The 27500-nt window shown below is 46.7% G+C and overlaps 1 protein-coding gene across 2 annotated transcripts in view; it reads right to left on the bottom strand.

Moving 5' to 3' along the window:
* Window positions 1–27500, bottom strand: part of LOC133135261 (ADAMTS-like protein 1) — a 139473-nt gene that overhangs the window by 22531 nt on the left and 89442 nt on the right. Inside the window, exons 4-15 of one of the 2 annotated variants that reach the window (XM_061252136.1) lie at window positions 24250–24295; window positions 22011–22247; window positions 21094–21220; window positions 20063–20137; window positions 17944–18101; window positions 11668–11779; window positions 11134–11272; window positions 10514–10564; window positions 9212–9416; window positions 7499–7646; window positions 7170–7254; window positions 801–1108 (exon numbers count right to left, since the gene is read on the bottom strand). In XM_061252136.1, the coding sequence (XP_061108120.1) occupies window positions 801–1108; window positions 7170–7254; window positions 7499–7646; window positions 9212–9416; window positions 10514–10564; window positions 11134–11272; window positions 11668–11779; window positions 17944–18101; window positions 20063–20137; window positions 21094–21220; window positions 22011–22247; window positions 24250–24295 (1691 nt within the window). Of the gene's footprint in view, window positions 1–800; window positions 1109–7165; window positions 7255–7498; window positions 7647–9211; window positions 9417–10513; window positions 10565–11133; window positions 11273–11667; window positions 11780–17943; window positions 18102–20062; window positions 20138–21093; window positions 21221–22010; window positions 22248–24249; window positions 24296–27500 lie in introns of those variants that run through there. The other variant, XM_061252138.1, reaches the window with a different exon arrangement.

Here is a 27500-nt window from a genome sequence, read left to right on the forward strand (position 1 = left end):
CTCCACCGCCGGGTTTTTCTGAGCGGGTCCGGGGAGTCGGCGGACGCCTCGCGTCTCCCGCGCCACGCCCGGGGGGGGCCAGATGAAACGCGACCCTAAAGCGAGCTGGCGGGCCGGGTCGGGGAAAACGAACACGTCACGCGCGGGCCGGGGCGCTACAGCTCCCAGCGCTCAGGCCTGTTCCCCCGCCCGCTTAGGAGCGCAAGGCCAGTTGAACCCGCTGACCCCCACGAAAGGTGTGAAATCCATTGTGTGCAAAGGCACGGGCACCGAGTCAGATTCCGCAAATTAATTCGCCACATGCGAATTACGTAACTGTTAAATCTTTCGGCGGCCGAACCCAGCGTTCGGCATCGGAAGCCCGAGGCCGTTTCATTTGTACGATACGGTTTTCGCTTTCATGAAATTAATTGCGATTATTAAACGTGTTTTATGACGCAGGCCCCGTGGCGGGGCGGCAGTGGAACTCCCATGTGACGCAAGACGGAAAGCTCGCGAGCCTCAGAAGTGATACGAGGCAGATCCCTTCCAAAACATTTTTCAGTGACAGAAACAGCGCTGTTGTGCATCACACGCACGCACACACACACACATAATCAGGGTATCCTTCGCTAAAGTTCCCTCGCCGAAGCGGGGCGTTAATCTGGCTTTAATGAGGAAAGGGCCATCGCACGAGGATTCTGCGGGTGCGCGTGAGCAGGAACAGGAAGGCTGGCCACATGCTGCGGTCGCGGCTCTGCCTTAGATCACTGAGCGCGAGGACGTTCCGTGGCGGCCATTTTAGATACACTGCTGTTTACCTCCGCCGCAGGACTCGGAACACTCCGTGAACCCTTCGTACTCCCAGTCGTGAAGCTCCTCTCTTTCGACGGGGCGGTCCCCCTCCGTCTCCTCCTCCTCCTCCTCCTCCTCCCACTCCCCTCCCTCCCCCCTGCAGGGCCGGCGGTAGCAGGGCTGGGACTCGGCGGGTTTGGGCCCCTCACACTCGTCCTCCTGCAGGTCCGCGACCGTCTGGGAGAAGGACAGCAGGACCTGGCACCTGACCGTCCGGCTCTGTGTCCCCGCCCCACACGTCCGGCTGCAGGGGGACCAGGCCCCAGGAATGAACCTGTGCGCGCACACACACACACACACACACACACACACACGGTCAATCAATAGCTGGTAATTACAGGAGAACACAGACAAGCAAGGTCAGGGCATACTCTCTATCCCCCAACACACATACACGCACATACACAGTCAATCAATAGCTGGCAATTACAGAAGAACATGAACAAGCAAGGTCAGGGCATACTCTCTCTCTCTCTCTCTCTCTCTCTCTCACGCACACACACACACACACACACACACACACAGATACATAAATTAATTAACTCAGTTACTGAATCAGTAATGCACACAGAATATTAATATTCTGTAGCCATCTGCGCATGTGTGTATTTTCAATAGATGCGTAGTCTAGAAATATTCTCAAGTCATATGACATCATATTCTTCCCCAGAAGATAAAAGATCAACAGGCACTATGTGCATCCACAAGGAAACGCTTAATGTAAACTGCCAAAATTCTTCATTAACCATACTGATGGTGACGCACTTTTTATTTTCAAAAAGGTCATATGTAAATTAATATGGGGAGAAACCTGTAATCAAAACATGAATGAATGATAATAAAAATGCCTCCAAGAGAAAACATCAAACGCAATTTCAGTAATTCATTCATAAACAGAGGAGGTATTTCTAATAGCTTTCACTCTGCTAATTTAACAGCTGCAAAGCATTAGAGTCAGGCTTTCTTTGAAGCATCCCTCTTCCTACTTAAGGAAGGAGCTTGAGAGGGGAACATTTCTAGAGCCGTCCGTGTTATTGGCCTTCAGGAATCTGGCTTCCTCTCCCGCCAGCATATCTGTAGCGTGATCGTACAGGGCTGAGAAGAACTGTCACTGACTCAAGTGTGAAACGCAGATGTTTGTGGCGGGGACACCGGGACCCACATTTTAGCAAATTCAGAGGAAGAGATTATTCAGAGGACGGGAATTCAAGGAACGACAGGGCAGCTGCTGCAGCAGCGGTGAGAAATGATTAGTTCACTTCAGCCAATGCTTGAGGGTTTTGAGGTATGAAGCCTGGGGTGGGACATGGTTTTGTGACCTTCGGAAGGCTGTTTCACCTCAGCGGAGCACACTGAGTAGAAAAGGAAAACTGCTCCCACTAAGATGGAGATCGTAACAGTAATAAACTAACAGTGATAAGTTGCACCAAAGTGTTCCATAAGCGTACTGTAGGACACGTTTGGCAGCAGATATCTTGTGTGTGATAATTTATCAAAGTATCAAAAGTGATAAAGTATCAAAAGCAGTACAGCTGAACAGTTGAACTACTGAACCAAGCAAAGTTACGGTTATATGTAGGAGACACTACTGGCTAGTACTGGCTAGCAGACCTGGGTCAAATACGTAATTGTTTTGGATTCACATACTTTTCTGTGCTTGACTGATCTTGCCTGCAGCAACTGAGTACCAACCAAGAGTACCAGAAGGCAGGGCTTGTACTTTTTAGAGTCACAGGTTCCATTCACCAGACAAGAATAGAAAAGCATTTTAATCCAAAACAATTACATGTTTAGTAAGGGAGGTCATCTCAGGTGCTGGGGACCTGCACTTCCATCTCAGAAGCAGAAGATTACACCTGAAATCGGTTTGGGATGGTTGAGGTTCTGGCTGATACTTTGAAAGTCCAGCTCCAATCTGAAGACTATTATTTGAGTTCCTGAGCTAAGACTCTATTTGGACGGGGGATCAAATCACCTGTGATTCTCACAAAAAAATGAAAATCTTTGAAGCCATGTCAGACAACACATAAACACCCAACGTCACCCTAGGAGGGTGAGGGCTTTTCCTGCCTCAAGATGACAGAGGGCACCATCATGATGAGACAGGCCTACAAATATATAAAAAAAATGCACATAAGAAAAAAACCTTTAAATGAAACCAGAACTATTCTGTCCCTGAAGTTCTGGGCTGGTATCAGAGGAGCAGTACCAACAGCGCACATTCCATTCGGATTGAGTTCTGGCTGTTTAGCAAGTATTTTGTAATCCATCCACGTTGCAAATGAAAAAAAAAAAAAAGAATCCCTCTGAGTTATTTTCCAATTACAGAATGACCCCTCTAAAATGCACTGCTCATAGCCATCCACCCTCTGAGTCACAGCATAGCAAAATAAAACAAATATTAAATTTGATTAACCAATCAGACATATGCAAACAATGAGCGAAAAGCAGACAGCAGATAAAGCATGCTTTCCCCTTATTTACATACAACATAAAACATCCATGGAATCCTTTTGAAATAATTGAATCATCCTTCCATTTCTTCCTCTCCAATATTGTTAAAAAAAGTGAAATTTTCACTCATTTATGGCAAGTTTGTGTTTCAAAATATTTTATATTCAGTTTTTATATTCAGACGGTTTGCATAACCGTCTGTCTCCATCCTCCAAACTCCATTAAATAAAATGTTTGAGTGCTTTAGGTGAAAAGAAGAATATCCTAAAAATGTGGAATATCCTACTTGTACAGGTTAGCACTGAACCACAGTAACACATGATGTACAATTATGTTTTTTTGGATTGTTGATATGTAAATTGGAAATAGGAAAAAGGAAAAATCAAACCACTGGCATATCAAAATGTATCCCTATTGTAGGAATATTGAATAACGAATAATACATATTCTGATTATGAACTATATGCATAAGCATTATAAGTAACTGGATATCCCTTAAATAAGGACTCATGACAATTTTATACCTGTCTATTCCCATCTATGATGAATGAATTTCATTCGAGCTATGAAAATACCGGGGCAGAGTTGAACACATCTGGATCTAAATCACTCCTGTTAGTATGTTTGAGTAATTCTCCTCAGCATACATTAAACCGTTAGCCAGGCTAACCTGGCACCACAGTAATGTGACCTGTTGTGTGATCATAGTTTGGAGGTCCAAACCTGTCGGTTCAGTTAAGGTTGTTTTGTTTTGCACTTGTCAGGCCACTGTAGTTTAATGGTGTCTATTAAATGGCAGGCTTAACTTCTGGCAATGGAGGTGCAATAAGTCTAGAGCAAGAATTTACTCTCTTAGCTTCTTTCACGTCCATAACCTCCATCCATATGGCAGGCAGATATTGTTTTTGGCCCCTGAACCACTTGGTATATTCAGATATTTATGTGCTTTTTGGAAAGTTCTGTACCTCACAAGGAATAAAATCATCTGCTTCGGCATCAGCTACATCTCACACTACCTTCTCCAAAAAGCATGTCATAAAAGAAGCGCTTACGTGAGGTAAACAGGGTACACAGAGCATGGTTTATTGCAGGGGAATACGGTGCTATGGTGGCCTTTTGAGGCAGCAAATCGAGGGACGTTTGTGGGATCAGATGAGTGACCCATTCAGTTCAAACAGTTTAGCCTGATGTTGGACCAAAGCTTCATTTTTGACTGCATGTGGCGGGAGAAACATATGACTCACTCAACAAAAGCCTTTGCAAACATTTCAGCTTGTATTTTTAAACTTTAAACACCCACTGGAGACTGAAGGCTGAGACCTGGAAGAGAGTCTGTTTGGAAGCACGCTTACAAGGACCTCATAGTAACCATGAATAGAAACAAAATACAAGGACTGAGGTGACTCGGTGAACTAGAGGACACCTAGTTATCAGAATAGGGACTGTATTTGGTATGACGTGTCAGGAATGTCAGGAATTACCTTACATACAATCCCTGATCACTCCCTACTCCCCAGCTAGACCACTCCGGTCTGCCAGCTCTGGTCGCCTTATGGTTCCCTCTCTACGTGCACCTGGCGGTCGAGCTGCACGTTCACGCCTGTTTTCCGTTCTGGTTCCTCAGTGGTGGAATGACTTGCCTACCACTGTCAGAACAGCAGAATCCCTCCCCCTATTTTGACGCAGACTCAAAACCCACCTTTTCAAACTCTACCTTAGTCCTCCCTCCTGATTTCCCCTACCCCTCCTTTCTGATATCCCTATCCTTGTCTAACCCCCCCCCCCCCAAAAAAAAAACAAAAAAAAAAAACTTATGATGACAACTATGTTTAGAACAGCATTTCATGTGTATTTTGCTAGTTTCTGGATGTGATGCTTTGACTTATGGTAGAACCTGTGCACTTGTAAGTCGCTTTGGATTAAAAGCGTCTGCCAAATGACTAAAATGTAAATGTAAAATGTAGGAATTCTGTCTGGTAATCCAACAAGCATCTGCTCGCCGTTGTTGAATTCTTCCCTATGGTTTATTCAATGCTGATTAACACAACATGTATGTCAGGTTTGCATGGCAAAAATGTGTGGATCTGTTTGTGTCAAACCTGGGTCAATAATGTTTTGATGCTGATAATATTTGAAACACCCCAGCAGGTCACTGAGGGTTTTAAAGTAAACATGTTCCTACCGCAAAATGTACGTAGTCATGTCAAATAAACTGAATTTTATTCTGTTTATTCCCAAAAAATACTTATGGTCTGGTGAATGTGGGCAAGCATGCGTGACTCTGTACTCGGGTCTGGTGTTTGTGTGAATGCTTGCGTGTTTGTGTATATGCGTGTTTGTGTGAATGCTTGCGTGTTTGTGTATATGCGTGTTTGTGTGAATGCTTGCGTGTTTGCGTATATGCGTGTTTGTAAGTGAAGCTTACATGCTCAGCAAGAGACTTCCCTCTCTGTAATTATGCAGAATTCATGAGGACAGAATAATACCATCTAAACATGCAGTACACTGTGAATTAGTTGCAGTTGTGCAAGCTTTTCCATGGATACCGGTCACATCTAACTGATTGTTTTTGGAAGGAATATGGCCATGAATATGTGGAGTTTGTGGGTATCCAGTGGACCAAAGTCAGCCTTCATCTTGCCTCAACTGTCAGGGGACCTTGAATGTACCATAGGAATGTTTGCGATTCATCCTTTTACCCTAAAATACAAAGCTAAATCTTTAAAGGTATCTTTAATGTCGTAAATCTCAACCTTTCAAACCATGCATCTGGAGATGCAGTTGCAGTGTATTATTCCTTCATGTAAATCAATACCTGCTCAGTCCCATAATGACTCCAGCAGAGCATCTGTTCAAAAAGAGCGATAACACCTATTTGGCTTTGTTTTCATGCGTTCGTTGAGTCTGTCTTATCATTTGGATCTTTGCGCTCAATCTGGGATTCTTAATTCCTGCCAAAAGTGTCACATAACACACATCTGAGAGGTAAGCGTGTTTGAGTAAACTCCCTCTGTTGCCGTGTCCAGGCAGACAGGAGTGTAATGAATCCGCATATTATCCTCCTGCTGCGTAAACTCTGGTGCGTTTTGGCGTGTCGGCTGGCGAGTGAGCGGAGAGCCTGTGCTTCGTTAGGGGCTCGGCGCTTCGGAGGATGACAGGGGTTGCGTGCTCGGAGCTGGCCAGTCGGTGAGTGACGTTTTTCGTGTTTGCGTAGCCCAGGTACCAGGAAACCCCGCGCCGTGGGGGCCGGGCACAGCGGCACTGCTCTGAGGGGTGACCCCACAGAGAGGACACGCGCCCTCATGCACGCCCACCGCTCAATGGAGCCCTTTCACCGTATTCTTCCACAGACACGTTTACACTCCATCCCACAGGACGTACTGAGTTACAGAGCCCTGCCTCATATCACTCACTCTCCCACTTACTCACTCACTTTCACTTACTCACTGAAATACATACACTCATGCATGCACACACACACACATACACATATACACAAATGCGCGCACAGACACACGTGCACACACACACACACACGCACACACACATGCGCATACACACATACGAGCACACAGACACACAAACATGCATGCACGCACGCACACACACACACACACACACACACATACATACATACGTGCACACACACAAACACACACACACACATACATACATACATATGTGCACACACACATACACATATGTGCACACATACACACACACACACACACACACACACACACATACATACATACATACGTGCACACGCATATACACATACGTGCACACACACACACACACACACATGCGCACACACACACACACACACACAGACACAGTGTACACGGTACTAGGCTGAGCCTCTCAGTGCCTCCACTCACGTGGGCTCCTCGGTCACTGCGGTGAGCTCATCCAGCTCCTGGGCCTGCTTGAACCATGGTGGCTTGGCCTCCACAGGAAGCTTCTCTGCAATGGAAGAGAACAGGTAAAGACCTGCTCATCCCACCCCAAAGACCTGCTCATCCCACCCCAAAGACCTGCTCATCCCACCCCAAAGACCTGCTCATCCCACCCCAAAGACCTGCTCATCCCAGCCCAAAGACCTGCTCATCCCAGCCCAAAGACCTGCTCATCCCACCCCAAAGACCTGCTCATCCCAGCCCAGACTGTATGAATTCTTGATTGGTTCTGAATAATAAATATTGCTCACCTATGGGCTTGTAGCAGGGCACAGTGACCAGGCACTCCTCCTTGATGTGGGGCTTGGTCTTAGAGTTGCAGCCCCCAGCGTGCAGACCCCTGTAATCGATGCACAGGACCACCCTATAGCGCAGGCCCTGCCCGCACGTCACTGTGCACTGAGGGGGGGAGAGGACAGGTCACAAGACGAAACATCATCCAGAGAGAGCAGGTCATGTGACACAAATTCATTGTGAAAGTTGTGGTACATGACAATGACCTGCGAGACACTGTGTTGAGGAGGAGGAGCAGGGAACATTTCCTTATCTCGACCCCCAAACTAAGCAGCCGTGCAAAATATTTCACTGACATGGCCAGCAATGTTCTGAATACTTTGCTGGCTTCAGATCTCTCCAGCCAGAAATATGCACACAACTAAAAGCCAGCGTGGATCTCAAAGGCATGGGAAAAGCTCTTGAGGGTTGTTCTTCCCCTCCTAATCCTTGACAATGTCTTTATTTAAGACTTACTGCAAAGCCCCTGAAAGGACAGGTCTCTAGCTGGGGAGTAAAGGAGAAAATTCCGGCAAATTGGCTGCCTGAATAGAGTTTTTTTAAAGTTTTTTTTATGCACTCTTTGCCAAGACAAGCATTTAACAGGAGTTCAGAGCGAGGAATGCTCAAGGTAAACAGCATCCTTGGGCTTTAAACGGGCCACAAATCTGGCTTCCCGGTCTCCGGGTGCGCTTGCTGGAGGGGGAAATTAATTTCCTCGCGAAATTAAAATCATAGCCTCCTGCAAACGGCCGCTGCTTAATATGGGAACCGGTCGGGCGCCCCGCGGTAACTTATCTCCATGGGGCTTCCGCCCCCTTCAGGAGAGCAGCCCGATAACCTTTCTGCATGCGGTGCTGGGGGAGCGCCGGGTTCTGTTGACATTTGGGGTTTTAATTAAAGCTCTGTGTGTGCTTTGGATATGCCTGAGCGGTCGGGTGGAGCCATTCACACTGCTACCGGTAATCATTCCGAGGGGTATAAAGTTTAACACGGGGTTTATTTTAGCGGTCACGTCCTGCGATGTGGAGCGCGCTGCAGTTTACGCAGGTCCTTGGAACACCGGGCCGTTTGCTCCGCAGCCAAGCCAGAAAGATAAATCGTGCCATTATTCACCCCTTTCAACTAATTAACACGTCGTTAGGCTGGGACCGCTGCAGCCTGTCACCGATAACGGGGGATGAATGATCTGCTCATTGATGTTTGATTACAGGGTCAGCATGACCAGCAAAAAAAAAATCTAAATTGTTTGGCAGAAAACTAAAAACAATGTTTTTAGTATCAAGCCCCATATTTCTCAATCTTGATACGGGTTCACATCCAGCTAGCTCTTATGTTATTTTGGGATTTACTGAGGTGAAACAGAAAAGCGCCAGGAAGAAGTTAATAAAGAATGCATTTGTAACCATTGGTGCAAAAATATTTTGAAGAACCAAAGCTGTGCAAAACACGATGTTAACTTCAGGACAGCAATTAAATCCCCAGTACAAATCATCGACACAGTAACTCTTAAATAACAGGGTGGCTGGCGGAAATATATTTTTCTTCTGGTGCATGTTTGAGTAGATTGTATTTACTGGTTACAGCTATACGGTCAACTGAAAGGTTCACTTTAATGTGAACTGGACGACTGCCAGTATTTAACCGACAGTGCCAGTCGACACAGCAGGAACTGTATTTGAGTGACTCACAGGTGACCACTCCTGGGCGAGCCAGGTCGGGCAGTCGAAGGTGTTGCAGGCCTGCAGGACGGCCATTTTGGGAGAGTACAGGCACTTCCACTCATCGGCGTGGGTGATGACGCCCTGCATGTCCTCCTCCACGCAGGAGACGGAGCGGCTCTGGATCCCCCCGCCGCAGGAGGTGGAGCAGGCCGTCCAGGGACTGCTCTCCCACCTGAGAGGAGAGAGCCAGGCGAGGCGTGGGTATGACACCAGCGCCCACAACCTTTCTGAACACGCATCGCGCCCACAATGCGGGCAGGTCCAGTGACACTGCAGGAGGAACACGGCGGGTGGACACACGGGCGGCCTGTAGCGTAGTGGTTAAGGTAAATGACTGGGACACACAAGGTCGGTGTAGCCACAATAAGATCCGCACAGCCGTTGGGCCCTTGAGCAAGGCCCTTAACCCTGCATTGCTCCAGGGGAGGATTGTCTCCTGCTTAGTCTAATCAACTGTACGTCGCTCTGGATAAGAGCTTCTGCCAAATGCCAATAATGTAATGTAATGGGTGGAGCTATTACATTATTGGCATTTGGCAGACGCAGGAGACAATCCTCCCCTGGAGCAATGCTATCGCATGGATACGACAATTCTGTGATTTGAACCAACCTGAGAGATTCGCTGAAGACAGCAAAGAGCTTTGATTGGTAGAGATCCGTTCTGGACTTCACTGTACCATTCAATCCATTATTTGGTTCAAGCCACACCAGTTAGTGTTAACATTGCAGTGCTAGGTTAGAATTGTCAGACTTTCTCTGTCGGAGGGTGACTCCTCACATAGAAACAAACAAGTGTAACAATTCTACTAAAATTAAATCCTATCAGAACTGTAAAAAGAGCAACTAAAGTGTCTACTGAGCAAACATCTAGCGCAATAAAAGTGGTGTAATCTACCATTAAGCGTTTCCCTCCCCTTCAATGAACACAGCATGTTTTCTAAAGGAAATTTCCAGCACAATTACAAACCACACTGGCGCACTTAGAATGCAGTAAATTCCACTGGAAAAGTTCAGTTACAGATATGTCTTCCTGCAGATGTCTGTCTCAATCTCCTCTGGGTGATTTTCAGTTACTGTAGTTGCATACATATTTTTGAGGGAGCAGAGGGTGTGAGGGAATGACTATGGCCTGTTTTCATTTGGGTAAAGGGATGAGAAAAGTAACTTGATGCATTCATAATCTGATGGAGGGGAGACTGGAAAGCCCAGCGCAGGACCTGAAACAGAGGAGAGGCCATACGGTCCATGAGATCTCCCTGCCATACGTACCGAGGCAGGGGGTGGTAGAGGTCATAGGGCATGATTTGCTTGTAGCCGTCACTGATGCAAATACAAAAGAAGAAGAAGGAAAAAAAAAAAGAGTCAAATGAAAACAAAATAAATCAATTTTGTGGGAACTGAACACACAGTGTGCTGTTGACAGGAAGTGGAGGGTCAATTACACTGCACCAGGGAACAGAGAGGGAGTCTAAAGTAGGGCTACTCAACACTGGGACTGTTGAGCTGCTATCCAGCACCATTAACAACGTCATACCCTAAGAAATAGGAAGATACAGCACATTAAAAGGGTACTTGTGAAGCCAGATGAGGTTCACTAATGGTTTGGTTGGACTGTGCATTACAATGGCTTAGAGCAGGGGTGTCAAACAGCGGTGTCTGCTGGTTTTTGGTGTGTTTCAGCACGAGATAGTCCACACACCTTGTTCTCAAGGCCTTAATTGGCTGCTGATCGAAAGGAAGCCACAAACACCCGTAGACACTGCGGCCCTCCAGGACTGGAGTTTGACATCCCTGCCTTAGCAGCTGCGATGTGCCTGTGTCCGTGCTTATTACGAGCATTACATCTCCCCCTGCTGACCGTGCTGTGCTCTGCTGTGAAAGGCACTGACCTGGCTGGACACGGGTCCTGGTTGCACTCCTGCAGTTTGGGCTTGGGCTTGATGTTCTCGGGGTAGTAGTGACAGTACTGGTCCACCACCACCCGGCTGCTGCGCAGGTCAAAGCACTCCGCTGAGGTCAGCTGATACCCTGCAGCCAATCAAAGCCAGCGGAGCCCCTCAGTCAGGAAGCAGTTCAGGTGGATTCAAACGAAAGGAGGCATGTACTGTACTGTGGTGCCTAGTCAGCGCTACAAATCCTTCAAAAGACCATTCATCACTACTGTGTACTGTTTCGTGGAGAGTAAGGAAACAATTTAATCGCCTTCTGAAAGATACAATTTATGAACTTGTCTTCCGTAACTGGGAACCCACCCGAATACCTTACAGGGAGAGAAAGCAGCTGAAAAACCAAAATGTTTGAATCACACAGAAGTCAGAAGTCCTGCAAGCCAACAATTGTGAAAGGCAGTAATCAATCATAAATGGGAGTGCGATCGCGTAATGAGCAATCCGCAGCAGTTAGTGGTGAAGACTGTCTCTTACCCCCGCCGCAAGTCACCGAGCAGGGGAAGAAGTCCGTCTCCCTCCAGCGGTGAATAATGGGCTGGTAGAAGATGAACTGAACCACACTGTCCACCCCTCCATTGTAACGGATCTGAAAGAACCAATCGGGGGAGAGCACGCTGAAACGCATGCCCACCACACTAGCTTACTGTGTCCCCATGAAACCCCATTATGATGTTCTGTTTTCCACTTGCAAAGAACGTACATGATAACCAGGGGCCACAGCATTCAATTTTTTTTTTAACAAATTCAGTTAGCAGCAGTCTTTTCCAGGGTCCTCCAGCTTCTGCCTCATAAGTCGCTCACCCACAAGAGCAGACCGTTTCATATGGGACTCACACAAAGGAAGAGGTGAGGTTGATAGACAAGGAATAAAAAAATGTCATGAGTGCTCTGCAATTCTATCTGAAAGAAAGCTCAAGTTTTACGGTCGCCTGTTCAAAGGGCGATCCCCCTGAGGATATCGATATTGCTTTTCCACTTCCCCACACTGGCCGTTTTTTCCTCTGCTAATTTATACAGTCCCCAGTTCTGGCGAAACCCCGAGATCAGTCAAGTTCTCCTAAACGTGCACACATCTGGCGTCGGACCCTACAGCGGCCTGTTTTGCGAGGCCACGGTTTCCAGGATCAGAAACTTTCTCTTGGGCTTCAAAAATAGGCAGGGCTCACGAAAGATTTCGGAAGGGAGAGAGAGGGAGAGCACGCCCGCAGTCCGCCGTTACTGACGTGGAAATTCAGCTCGGGCGAGAGCGTCCGCCGTCTGCTCCTCCCCAGACACCGCCAACGAGTCCGGCTCAGCTCATATCAAACGACAGGCCTCGTTACTGCCGGGGGATTGAACATACTGTACGCGGCCAGACTGGATCCATTTTGCCGTGGACCTCAAAGTCAGGTCATTAATTGGGCTAATGGAGGCTGATGATGAAAGTCCTTCCACGAGGACAGCTTAAACGCTCCGCCGTTGCATTATTTAAACCGGTGCGCTCTTATGAGCAGTGACGCCGCAAATTCCACCCGCAAATTAAACGCGTTGCATCATTTGTTTTAAACGTAACGCTTTTCCGTCACACATCAATCACATTTTCAGACAGGCGACGTGGCTGAAACACCGGGGTCTCATTTCGAGGGCATTAGTGTGGGATTAAAGAGGTGCCGGGCAGCTCTCCGCATGTGCTGACATAAAGCATGAGCGACAAGGATTCTTTAGAAAAAGAAGATCGTTGGGACGAGAACAGTGAAATTGAGGGTATTGGATTACAACAAAGCCCTCCCAATCAAAATGAGCTCTCCATTCCATTCTAATAGACATTTTCATTTTGGCATTCCTTTATCAAACGTGGAACATCTACGAGATGATTCATGACTGCATAGTTATGGAATTTACAGGCATATGACCCTGTGGCAGCCATATCCCCTACACCAGCTAGGTTTTTCTAAAGCGCCAGGATGGTTCTTTGAAACAATAGTGGCTTCCCTACAGCTCCAACTGGATCTTTACAATTTACATCATCTAACAAAACAAGCACAGTTATCAGTTTCCATGCTTTACTGACCCTGACAGGTTTCTGACACCAAGCAGCAGTACATAGCCAGCAACTGGAAGCTAAAATCCACAAATTTACTGCCAACTCTGTAGCGTACCTTATGTTTTCTGGAGAAAGAGTAGAATTGCTCTTCAGATGTGAGAAGACTACTTTAAGAGGGAAAATAAACAAAGTGGATTTGGGACTTTAATCCATTCACCCTCCACCGACCCGATCTTAGACAAGACATGCAGCAGCCCAGATGTGAACACACGGGAATTAAGATCTGTTCTAATCCTCCTAAAAGATATGAAAATGTGTTGACCAATTTTCAGAAATAAGACGGGACAGGAAAACCGAACATGGGATTATAGACCTGCGGAGGGGACGGGGATCATGTATAATGAGGGCTTTCCTGGCACCCCCTGCCTCATAGACACCCGACTGTTACCCCCAAAATAGAGTGCCTCCCCCTGCGCTCTCTTCCACCCTCTCTCTGGCATGGCTGGAGGCCCTAAATCCTGGTAGCTCCATTCACCTTTAATGAAGCGCATCGGCAAGGTGCCAATGGGAACTGGAGAGCTTCAATTCTCTTGTTTCTGTGTGCCTAATTCCGCGAAGAATCTCTTAATGAGTCCAAGATTGTGTTTTTTTTTTTTGTGTGTGAAAAGTGGGTGTTTTAATTGTGTCCGAAAATTAACCTGCTCCGTTTGCCACATTCCTCCGATTTGACAATGTGTCTGACTTTGGCCAGCGTCCACTTCAGCTCAGCTGGCTCACTCCGGAAAAGCCCATCACAGCCTGATCTTTGCCAGGGATGAAAGAAAAAAATGCATCGCATGCTAGCTCTCTATCGCCCGGTGCCACAACATGTGTTAAGTGATGATAAAGTGGCATTTTGAGCGAAAGCATGCATTCTTTATGATGGGGTCCATCTCTTGCAACTGCCTTCATGGGGTTTCCATTTGAGAAGTGAAAATATCTGAAAGAGCTGCTGAATAGATCATAAGGTTTGGCTGGGACAAACACAGTCTTCCCTCTGTGGGTCAGAATGATGCCTGCTCTTAGCATACTGCTCCACAGGGAGACCAGCCGTCAGCTGCTCGTTGCCAGCACCTCAGCTAATGAGGTGAGACTGAGAACCACTTATATATTGGGGGGAAAAAACTACAGGAATATTGACCCTAAGTATTGGTAGGAGTTGTCAATGGTGAACCACAGTCTGGAAAAAGTGGCCTTCAACACAAACCCTAAAAGCATCTTCTGTTACGGTAAAATGTCCTCATGCGATTAGCAAATTAAGTGGCTGTGACCAATTAACGCACATTCAAACTGAATAAAAAAATACACCTCATACTGTACCATTCATCTGATGCCTTAATAAACTAAGCTAAGCTAAACATAACTGAACTAAAATACCGTCAGCATTCCTTTTCTCATACAGAAAACCGGCCATCCACAATGAACTTTGACACATATCCTGATATTCCTTTACAATGGAACAACAGTCTGGTGATTTTTCAAATACGTTTTTCCACTTTGTTTCGCTGCTGCATATCTGTGATAGGAACTGGCAGGCTGCCTCTCTTCATATTAGAGATTTGTGCATTTACAGCTTCTCCGATTTCTGTCTCCTACATTCCTATTTATTTTTCATTCTCACTTGTTTGGAGGGAGCTGTTTTTACTGGCCTTTCCCTTGCGCTGCCTATATCATTTCTAATGTCCGTGGCTCTCCACAAATCTCTGCCCGTGCGCAATTGCCTCTGAATTATATCACCGGCTCCTTGGAGCTCAGGGAAAGCTGTTCTAAATTGGCTTGGGCCATTTTCCAGGGGGTCAATTATCATTTGGAACAGTTTAGAGTGAGAAATGTATATGCTGGTTAACAATGTCAAAATCAATACATAGAGGGTTTCTCGGACTGCTGAGAGGAAAACAATCACCCAGAGCCAATTTCACACTTGCACTGAGACAGAGTGGAGGCCTTCCTATTGGCACAAACCCCCACATGCGGGGGAGAGCCAGTGGAGATGGAGAATGTGTAGATATCTGCCCATAATGATCCCAGCACTTATTCACAGATTCCGCTCGCCAAATGCTTGCGCTCATAGACAACTGCGTTGTTTATCACCACTGCAAGCTGCAAGAATCAATTAATCATGGGTCTGTGTTTCCTGCTTCTGGAAATTTCCGTGCAGAGCGTAAACCGCAGGTCTGAAGTAATTGCACCAGTGGTGGCAGCCAGACAACAACCATTGCATGCAAAGAAATTGCACGGGAGAATTGAACCACAAAACAACTACAGGCAGAGCATGATCCCTGTACCTGTCAAGGGTTGCTTGCGCTACTTATGTTCCTATCACACAAAGGAAATGGGGAAGCTACTTAAAGAGCAGGCGACTGAAATTTTGCAAACAGCCGTGATACAGCGCCTCAAACATGAAGGGCGGAGCCTGGCTAAGTCAGACAGCACGGGTGAAGTGTGCCACGCCATCAGACTTGCCTCTGACCTCTGACCTCTGTGAGGTCTCTCGCTGAACTACATCACTAAGAACAGGGCCCCATTCAGTCCCGGTTCAAGGCCACAGCAACATTGTGGAAAAATAAGGCTCAATAGTCAGCTAGCAAGTGGCTGCTCATAATTTCTCTCCAACATTAAAGTGCCAGTTCTCTACTGTACATGTCCCTCAGGCACACGGGTGAGCAGCAAACACAAATTCCTGCCTTTCGGGGGTGGGGGTGAATCGGACAAGGCCTTCACTTCGTGCCAACAGCCCATCTAAAGCCGTCCCATCAGACTGCTACAGACAGCAGGGCCGCAGTTTGAAGCTCCTGCTTCCCATCAGGGGGAGCAAGGGGACCAGGCCCTGGCGGGTGGACAGTAAACTTAACAGCCTTCCTGCCCGAGACCCCGCACTCATAACTCTGCTAAAGGACACTGTCTGCACTCGCAGTGCCAATATGCTTTCTATTATGTAGAGCGGGGAAGGGATGCACAGGGAGGAGAGGATTGAAAAAACAGTCCACTCCCAAAGGAGCAGATGAAGGGACGGGCCAGCATCTCCCACCACGGCTGATTACTGGGGTCCCTGAAACAGGCTCCTGGCCCGAGATCAGAGGCAGGAGGGGGGGACATTAATAAGCAGGGAAACGTGGATCCTCCCCAGGATTTATACACTGAGAGGACCAGCCAGGCCAACGGGGGGGGCGCTGGAGGGGGCTCAAAGTGATATGTCGCACTCTTCGATGGTTCAGACACTGCAGTATCTGCTGCGTTCATGTCCCCGACACAGTTCTCCGTGCCATCACATATACAGACCGCGGTGGCCCGTGTGAACATCCGCGTCACGTAGAGTTCAACCTCCAGGGCTTCTCGACGCAGACATGGACGGCAGCCAATCAATGCAGAGCACTGATCCAGCGCTGGATGAGACGAGCAATGCGGTTGTGTTTAAGATCAGCCTGACTGCTGCTTGACCTGTCCTCACCTCCCGTTGCATTTCCCATTGAATGTGTGCACTCTTTTCTCCTTTCACTTTTCACATGAAACCAGCTACGGACCAGATCTACGGATAAGGACTTACTAGTACAGACAACCCCTTTTTTTGGCACTGCAAATGAGCACTTTAACAACTGAACCTTATCCGGATGCAGAAGAGGACCTGTGTTGTGGTTTTTCCGTGCCACCTGCAAGTAAAAAGCTAACACCAGAAATTGAACACGAAGGTTTGGCTTTACAGCATTACACAACTACTTTAAAATGTCTGGCTTGTCCAAAAAAGACGGCCGACCAATGAGCCAGCTTTCTTGTCACATTGATAAGGAGCGCTAATGTTTCCCCCATGTGCTAAAAGCTCTTTGCAGTCAGTGTTTCTGCAGTAGATCACCGACTTCTTAATGACAGGTACTGGAGGGAGGTTCAGGACACAACCCAAATTTCCTTTTCTTCATGCAGCGGGCTTTGATACCGCAGGCTCCCACGCCTACACCTGGCTCCTGCCCGTGAGTGCGTTCAGCCACACTATGCAGAGGAACCCAGGTCTCCAGCACAAGATGTGTTCTCATGCATTCCTGACAGTTATATCAGCGAGACCAGTGCACTGGTTCTTTTAATGAGGCCTGACTGACACATGTACATTGGCTCTAGTTGTGGAGAAAACGTTATGTGGGTTTTCTCTTGTTTTTTTTCTTCTTTCTTTCTTTCTTTCTTTCTTCTTCTTCTTGGCTCTTTTTTAAAATGTATTTTATGTATTGCCTGTAGATTATTCCTACAGAATATGCTGTCATACTGTGGAGCGATGAAGGGTGATTGTTTGACAAGGGCATTACATTTACATTTACATTTTAGTCATTTGGCAGACGCTTATAATCCAAAGCAACTTACAAGTGCATAGGTTTTTTTTTTTTTTGGGGGGGGGGGGGGGTTAGACAAGAATAGGGATATCAGAAAGGAGGGGCGGGGGAAATCAGGAGGGAGGACTAAGGTAGAGTTTGAAAAGGTGGGTTTTGAGTCTGCGTCGAAATAGGGGGAGGGATTCTGCTGTTCTGACAGTGGTAGGCAAGTCACTCCACCACTGAGGAACCAGAACGGAAAAACAGGCGTGGGCACCGGGGGACACCGTACTAGTAAGTGGACTAAGCAAACAGGGGTCACGGGGGCCTGCTGTCAGTACACCGCGTCAAGCCTGGCCGAGCGCGCGGGGGGGGGAAGTTAGCGTAAGCTCTTACTTTGATGGTGAAGTCAGCACCCAGGGGCCCCATTATCCGCAGGACCTCCTTGTCGGGAAACTTCTGGAAGTCCACAGTGGTGTTCTCCAGGTGGTGAGTCCCAGGAACGCCGAGGCTGTTCTCGCCCTTCACGCCCGGCAGCGTCTTGCTCTCCAAGTCTGGCAACAAAAAAAAGTAACGACCGCACGTCAATTACCACGACGACACCGCACAGCATATGGAGTTCACGCTTCGTAACAGCTTGCTGTTCACGTGTGTTACTGCACTGGCACAGTAGTTAAACATATGCAAGTATAATGCAATCGTAAGCAATTACTATTTAACTGTCAGTTTCCATGATTACATAGGTTTTGTAATTACGTAATGGCTTAGGATTGATTTGCGGTTCGATTTGAGGTTGTAGTGAGTTGGAGGAGAAGGTTAAAATTGGCAATGCATGAATATAAAGCGTTATATTCATGCATTGCTGTTAACATAAAGCACACAGCGCACTACGGTTGCAGTAAATAGGACCTTTGAAGGGATCCAACATGTAATAATTATACAGTGAATTTTATGTCAAACAAAACATATACAGTTCATCCTATTATCTGCTAAGGTTATAGACTGTATATAATCACAATTTTGCCATAGCCATGCAAATTAGTGAATTATTCAATTGGTTTTGCATGTACAGCATGCAAACATAGACGGCCACTATGTGACATGTGATCCAATACAGTATCACATGTCACATGACTCCAGTGAGTAAAGATAATAGATAGCCTTCTACTCGTAAATGTATATTACTTTTTCACTGAACATAGCCTATACACAAATAATAGATATGTATATAATTAATACCATCTTAAGGGGTGCAGTATTATTCATACTTGCAGCTACATCTCATATAATCTAGCCACGTATGACAATGAAAAGGAGCTGTACAGTGTTCAGGTATTGTATTCAGAACCTTTTTTTTTGTATAAGACCGTTACCATTTTTAGGTTTGATAAAATAATCAAAAGTATGACTCACCATCTTCATTTAATTCAAATTACTGCCTCTTTCGGTTACCCCCTGTCAAACCTTTCCTAATGAGCGCACGTGAAAGGTTTTTTCACACAATAATGATGTAACTTCAAACTCATGAATGTGCCTGTCATCGTACAGACCCAGATGGTTACTATTTCAGTTACTATTTCAGTAAGAAAACTGCTGAAATATTTTAATGAGAAATTGCTCTGTAATCACTCCTGGGCTTCAGAGGAGATCTGCAAACTGGCAAGAGAAAATGGATGGAACATTTGTTATCGATTTTACCCAAACACGAGCTTCCTGCCAAAGCCTTGACATCACAGATAGTATCCTTGAAAGGCCTTGGATTCATTTCCACGGCGAAGGGAGGAATTTCCTCTAATTCTGTCTTGATTTCCAGCGCATGATTTTGGGATGCCTTGTGGACCGACTGAATTTAAATGCAAATCTGGACTATATCAATCTCACAGATCTCCAAAAACAAGTATTTAAATTTTCTCTCAAGCAGCTGACCCACTCATTTCTTTGCTTGGGAGAAGGAGGCTGGAGTGTCAGAAAAGACAGGGAAAAAGGGACACAATCTTCATCTTAGATATTTTAATCTGTGCAAATTTTGTGTTCGAAGTTTAAGAGCAGGGGCGGCACGGATGGCGCAGTAGGTAGCACTACCGCCTCACAGCAAGGAGGTCCTGGGTTCGAATCCCCGTCGGCCGGGGCGGAGTTTGCATGTTCTCCCTGTGTTTGCGTGGGTTTCCTCCGGGTACTCTGGTTTCCTCCCACAGTCCAAAGACATGCACGTTAGGCTGATTGGAGAGTCTAAATTGCCCATCGGTATGAGTGTATGAGTGTGTGAGTGTGTGAGTGAATGGTGTGTGTGCCCTGTGACCAGTCCAGGGTGTATTCTTGCCTTTCGCCCAATGTATGCTGGGATAGGCTCCAGCCCCCCTGCGACCCTATTCAGGATAAGCGGGTTAAGATAATGGATGGATGGATGGAAGTTTAAGAGCAACACAAGACAACGCACAGTGGCCAACGCTAAGCACTCGGCCCAGAATTTCCGCTCAGTTCAGGAATTAAGCATCCCGGACCTACCCAGACTTACACAAGTGATCGAGCCCTTTCAGGACCAGCCTCACGTGACGGCTGCCATAGGGGATGACGATGACCGTGTCTTCGTCTAGTGGGAGACACAGGAACAGGGGGAGGGAAGGAGGGAGGGAGGGAGAGACAGAGAGGGACAGAGAAAGAGAGTGAGGGGACTTTCTGTGAATTACTCAATGAGAAAGCACTTTTAGTAACATGCTCAGGATTCAAGAATGACACGTTTCCTATCCGCGGTAAAGAGAGATAGATATGGCTGTTAACAGCAGTCACTTCAGAGCCACAACAGACTGATGATAAAGCAACAGATGAGCTGGAGAAAATGACTGCACTTAGTGGCTCTTTACAGAGGTTTTGGCGTAGCACTTGGATGGAGCCTTAATCAGCTAGCTGTAAAGAGAAGCAGCAAGTGGGCATAGTGGCCTTCTATTCTCAATGGTAGGGTAAACACAGACACATTTTTTTTATTCTTTTTGGCTTTTGAAATCCTTAATGCAGTCTGCATTCTTCTGTTATGCTCCCCTACAGTATGTCCAGCACAAAGCATTTGTAAATTATGTTATATGCCTGCCAGCAAACTCAAAACTCAGAAGTGACACAATGCGTTTGGCTTGTACTAACCGGTTCAGGAATCACTAATCTTCTAAAACCACTGGCAGCTAATCTCATTGACTTATTTAGACCAGCAATCAATAGACTTCAACTACCAAATAAACACCGTTGAGTGGTCAAACTCACCATTCTGGCTCTTATTGATCCAGTTTTGTTGTAAAAAAAAAGGAATAGTGGAATGCTCTCTTATAAGCACTTCCGTTCTGTACCTTCTGCCACTGACTGACTTCAGAGCCACTTGAGAAGACATAAGACAGAGAGGCTAAGGAAACAGTTTTCTCTAAATGAAATGAATTAATGTGCATTTGGATCTCGCGTTTTGTGTTTAAAGAGTCCCCGAAGCAGCAGGTGACAAAATGGCTCCCCCAGTGGGAGCATATCAGTATGGCATCAGCATGAGCAGCGTGCTGCATCACTCACTCTTCCCCGCGGCATGCTGGGATTTGTAGTGCCCGCGCACTAGCCTGCAGGATGAGCCATCCCCGTTGCACACTCCACAGTTGTCCTCTTTCGCCGCGCTCCCCAGTTCAAGGTCGCAGCCAACAATCTGAAGGGCAAAAAGAAGAGAGGCAGGCTGGGCGTTTGTGCCGGGGCAGCAGGGGGTGTGTGACTCTTGCCTGCTACAACAATCCTCAACCGAATTCTCATGTTGGTGCACGTGGTGATTAAGGCTCCCCTCCAGCGCAGGACTTTCAGAGGGGAGTTTCACGCCCTTTGGCTGCACTACGCTCCTGTTTCTTTCCCCAGTAGAGTCATTGGCCATGTGCTGAACTTATTCTTCTCAATATCATTTCAAGCACAACGGATGGTAATGTTCTGTAGTATTGGCTAATATTTGCCTTTTCCATGCAGTTAAGCTGATCTGACCTATAACCTGCTAGCAGAGCGTACTATCCAGGGCATTTTGTTCTCTGCACAGCATGCCACTGGATGTCCCCTTCATAGTACCATGTACTTTCCATAAGGTGACTGACAAAAAGTTCGGAAAGACTGACAGAGAAAATGTACTGTATCTGGTATGTCAATATCTATTCCATTTTGAATTAATTTGATAAGCAGATACCCATATCTTAGCCAGGGGGGAGTCACCATAAATCTCATCATTTCTTAACAACAGAAGGAGTCAAAGAGGAGGCGTTCCAAGAGAGGGGGGTCAAATCATGTTGAGCAGAAGTGTCCAACCACAGGAAATAACCCACCGACCTCTGGCTGAACAGAGTAAACGGAGCCTCCCGAAATGGAGTAGCCTAAACCGCTATGCCAAGCTTAAACCAGGTGGTTGTGGTGCTGGTGGTGGTGGTTGTGGTCCTGGGCGTGGGAAGGCCAGACGCCCTCACCTGGCAGACCCCGCTGATGCACATGTCCAAGGACTCGGTGTAGCACCGCGTCCCGTCCAGCACCTTGGGGGCCAGCTCCAGCACCAGGCCCGCGCCCTTGGCCTTGCACTTCAGGGCGCACGGGTTCTCGGGGTCGTTGTCCAGGGGCAGCCACTCGTGGAACCGGCCCTGGTAGCGGACATCCACGTGGGCGGAGCACTGCTGTGCGCGGAAGTCACCGGACCCGGGGGGGCAATCCTGGAGGGGGGGGGGAGAGACATGGCTAAGGACGGCCTGTAGCGTAGTGGTTAAGGTAAATGACTGGGACACGCAAGGTCAGTGGTTCTAATCCCGGTGTAGCCACAATAAGATCTGCACAGCCGTTGGGCCCTTGAGCAAGGCCCTTAACCCTGCATTGCTCCAGGGGAGGATTGTCTCCTGCTTAGTCTAATCAACTGTACGTCGCTCTGGATAAGAGCGTCTGCCAAATGCCAATAATGTAATGTAATGTAATGTAAGGTCTGGTTGGTGGAGCCCATCGAGGGGCAATCGCTCTGGCACTTAATTGCTCCTCAGCCAACCATTCAGTTCAAAGGGCAGCCGTAACCGGGCACTGGATTAAGGATGTCAATGTCAACGTGGATTCCACAGAGTAAAAGTATACAAATACTAATCATGTGCAGCGGATTACCATACTGTATAACTAATTTACTTTCAGCAAGTTGACAGGTAAAAAAATAGGCATTACATTATTTCAAAAGCGAGACCCTGAAAATGATTTAAATGAAGTCTAGACGATCCTAACTGTGCAGCTCCAGAGATGTTGCTGTTTTTTTTCTCGGTCCAAACCCATAACAGTATAATTGGATTAATTATTCGGCTCAATGTTTGCAGAGGACCATGTCCCGGGGTGACTGCAGGTTTCACTGTTCAGCCTCAGATCTAGATGTTCAGGCTCAGATTACATAAAGCAAACAAACTGCATCAGTAAGTTCAGAAGGGATAAAACTAATCACCGCCTTGGCACCGTTTACAAGCCAGGTAAAACAAGGAGGGGTCAAAGACAGGTGAAAACCTTTATTGGTTGGAAGCCCTTGCCTATATTGAGTGTAGAAATATTACACTGTGCTGGCTGTTTTACACAGGATTATCTCAGGGGAAGTCTACTTTGTGTAATTTAGTCAAGCAAAACCAGTGTTCTGATAAAAAACAACAAAACTGTTCTTCTTGGCAGAGAGAGAGAGCGAGAGAGCAGGGGACAGAGAGAGAGAGAGAGAGAGAGAGAGAGCAGGGGACAGAGAGAGAGAGAGAGAGAGAGAGAGAGAGAGCAGGGGACAGAGAGAGAGAGAGAGAGAGAGAGAGAGAGAGAGAGAGAGAGAGAGAGAGAGCGATACAGTATGAAGCAGTAACGAGATGCAGTGCAACGTGGCAACATTATTTTCATTCATCCCAAATAAATTATTCAGGGAACGAAGTAACAGTTCCCTACTCCCTGTGTGGGTCCAGTTTCCGATGTGGATTTAAACCGCTGATAAAGTGAATTGGGATATTGTTTTTCTACAAATGGCCAACTGTTGTTTCAAAATAAGGTGAACACTTAGGGCATCCTGTAATCCAGCAGTGAAAACATGGCTCAGGAAACGATGTTCCGAGATTTGGGACTCTGAGATTTAGGGAGCGATGATTTACAGGGATGTCGGAAAATTAAGATCCTATAATTATGCTATCGGTTTTAAGATCAAAGACAGGAAATATTCCATATGCAGTATTATGTTATATACTAGCTGTATAGGAAACAGATAATTTGAAAAGTAATACCTTAGAAGGGGAAGTCTACGTTTAATGGCCCACAAAAAGGCTAAACACAATGGGCCAGTTTCACAGACTCATATTAAGCCTATTCCTAGACTATATTCAATTCTGAATGGAGGTTCATAATACAAATATTAATTTGGTCCAGGACTAAGTTTATTCTGTGTAAATGGTTGGCATTTATATTGCACCTTTATCCAAAGCCTTGTACAACTGATGCTTCTCATTCACCAATTCATACACACACTTACACCCCAACGGCGATTGGCAGCCATGCAAGGCACCAACCAGCTCATCAGGAGCATTGGGGGGTTAGGACAATGTCACCCCTGTGTCTGCGAAACTGGGCCAATGACCCAAGTAAGTATATCAATGACAAGACATGGACATATTAAGAAAAATCACAGGCAAAGTACAGTAACATGCCCAAAATTAATAGTATACTCACCACATTGCTGCATGTCTTGTATTTTATATTCTGCCCTTCACAAGTCCTGCAGAAAAAGAGGAAAAAGGAACAAAACCTCAAGACATCTGACTTCTATCACACCACTTAATCCCTCAAACACACCTTCAAACTCACCACTTCTACGTAACACGCTGTTTCAAGAAAGGTCCTGCCTTTGATCTAAAAAATGCTCCCTCGTCAATGTAATGCTTAGTAAGCTAATTGCACACTAAGGTATTTGATATGATATGCACTGATATGTTGAACATTGTTTGATATTTTCCTAACTCATCGGACCATGGTACATTTATGCATTTCACGGTGATGAAATGTGACAGATAATTACTCCGATAATTATGGGCAGTGGAGGCAGATTACTTTAAGTGAGTCTTTAACTTAACATATGTGAAATTTCTGCGTCGGGAAACCTTAGCTAATCTTGTATCACGGGCGGTAAATTTGCCAAATTGTGAGTAATAGGTGGATGATGAGTCATTAAGCTCCCTTCCTAGTATTTTTATGAAATAGTTTTCTGAAGAGCACCTTGAAAAGCAGATGGCATAGCCGACTACTGGAGAAACAGCATTTTCAGACCTGAAGAACAGCCAAGGCAAACAAGAGGGCCTTGGCCAGTTACATTCATAGGGAGAGGCAGGTAACCAAAGACAAGACTACCTGTAAGACAATACGGCCCATATTCATTGTAGTTTATACTGGACATACTGTGCAAAGGCCTGTTAGAAATTCCCATGGAGTTGCATCAGTAGAAAATGAGCGGGGGCTGTAAGCGTGCGGAGCTTATGCCGTGTCAGGGCCGGGTTCGGCCGGTGGAAACCCAATCAGGAAGGTGAACATGAATTCATCGTGACATCATGCGTTTGGACAAGGGGGCCATTTGCATTCCAGAATTCCCAAACTAATGTGTAACTTCTGAACGGTGACCAACACACACAGCTACCACGAGCGCGTTCCTTCCTGTAGCTGATACTCGAGGCGCTTTTAAACTACCATAAAACTGGCACATAAATAACTCCCCCGAGCCGGATGAAAATTAGACCAAAATAATACCGCAGATGGATTAAAATTTTATAAAGTAAGTAGAGCAGATCTAAAATCCTTAAACAAAAACTTTTCAAGAAAGAAAGATCCCACAACAGGAATACCCATATATCTATCAGACTGAATTTACCTCAAAATGCCTGGTCTCAAACATAAGAGTTAATCATGCTATTACTCATATTCTTGTCACCTAAAATAATAATATTGCTAATGTGTACGTTAAATGTAATCGCATGAGATTCCACAAGGCTTGTAAAAATTCTGATGTATTTTAAAATGTGTGCTCTGGCAGGTTTTGTAATGTTTGGAATATGCCCTCGCCGCACGCCTCATTGGGTTTTAGCACCGCTACAGGTAACTCAGGTACTGTAACAACAATAGCAGAGATTAAAGTGACAAGTAGGTACAGTTAACATAAAGGGAGTCTATGACAGGTTGTGAACAGCCAGCGTTCATAGAGGGCGTACTGGAGGACACAGCCGTCATCATGGGCCTACACACAGGCACACAAGCACACACAGACACAGACACACACACATGCCCTTGCCATGGCTCAGACACACACACACACACACACACACACAACAAACACATACGCAGGCACAAAAAGACTCCTGCTATGGCTCAGACACACACACACACAAACAAACACACACACACACCAGGCCCTTGCTATGGCTCAGAGACACACACACACACACACACACACACAACAAACACATACGCAGGCACAAAAAGACTCTTGCCATGGCTCAGACACACACACACACACACACAAACAAACACATACACACACACCAGGCCCTTGCTATGGCTCAGAGACACACACACACACACACACACACACATACAAACAAACACATACGCAGGCACAAAAAGACTCTTGTCATGGCTAACACACACACACACACACACATGCCCTTGCCATGGCTCAGACACACACACACACACACACACACACACACAACATGCCCTTGCCATGGGTCCCTAGCCCAGCACATCACCTCCCAGCGACAGTCATGGAGTTCGCTCTCCCTCCAGCTGGACCCATTTAAGCCCGTGCCCTGTTCCACGTCCCTGTACGCCACTCATTAAACACTCAGCAGGCTCAGAAACACAATCCCCACCCACCCGTCACATACAGAGCCCGTGTCCTGGGCCTCTGATGCACTCAGTGAGTGACAGGTGAGTGGGGGAAACACAGCGGTGCTCCTATTCCCACCAATGAGGGCAGGGGGGTCGGTTGCCACGGTGAGGTGCAACCCGGCCGGTCGTGAGGTGACAAGACAGGGAGGGAGTCGAGGTTTCATCGACATCCATGCAAGACTCTGCTCACTGCTGGGAACAGACCCCTAGTAATCTAGCAATGGTTCCTTCAAATGTCAACAAGCCTCCTCCATGAGATGAGAGCAAAGCTTCCCCAGCAAACCCATGATGACAATCCCTCCTAAAATGGGTCATAGCAGGACACAAACAGACCTTTATCGCAGGGGATACTAACAGACTAATGCAATCAACTAAAACCGCTGCTGTGAGTGGTTTCATTAAGACAGAACACCAAGAAGACCCATCGTACACTACTACTTTAAAACTCATGAAACTGAACATGGCAGGATACAGCACAAGCCTCTGTGCTATTGTAGCAGAGATAAATAACGGTGGTCTGTGGTGAGCATGTGACCGTGGAAGCTCTCTAACGGCTTTTACAGAATAGCTGTGGACATCAGACCCAGAAAAATGAGAAAAGGTTCACCTTGTTTTGCACTTCATCTCGTGTCAGTAGTCTATCGCCACAACTACGTGGGCATTTAACAGGGCAGCCATGGCACACGCGCCAGGCATGGAAATGAACCACACGCATTCTGCGGTCACGCAGAAAAAACTCCCTGTTTCACATCACGTTCACTCGGGTCTAGTAAAGAAAAACAAAAAAAGATATTGCGCCCACAGATATGCGTGTAGCTCTTTTTATTTGCCGTCCAAATTGGCTTTGAGGCCGGCACTGAGAACACTACACCCCACGTCCCATCAGGAAGCCGCTCCACTGCCAGACCCCCCCCCCCGCTCCCTGAGCCAGAACGCCTCGTCCGTCTGATATTCCACCCATCCTCATCCCCGCCGGCCGCCTCACCTCCGTCCAATCGCATTTCTGTCAGGCCCACCTCATACCGGCCCTGCCCTGCCCTGCCCTG

Source organism: Conger conger, chromosome 8, assembly GCF_963514075.1.
Source record: "Conger conger chromosome 8, fConCon1.1, whole genome shotgun sequence".
Classification (NCBI taxonomy): Eukaryota; Metazoa; Chordata; class Actinopteri; order Anguilliformes; family Congridae; genus Conger; species Conger conger.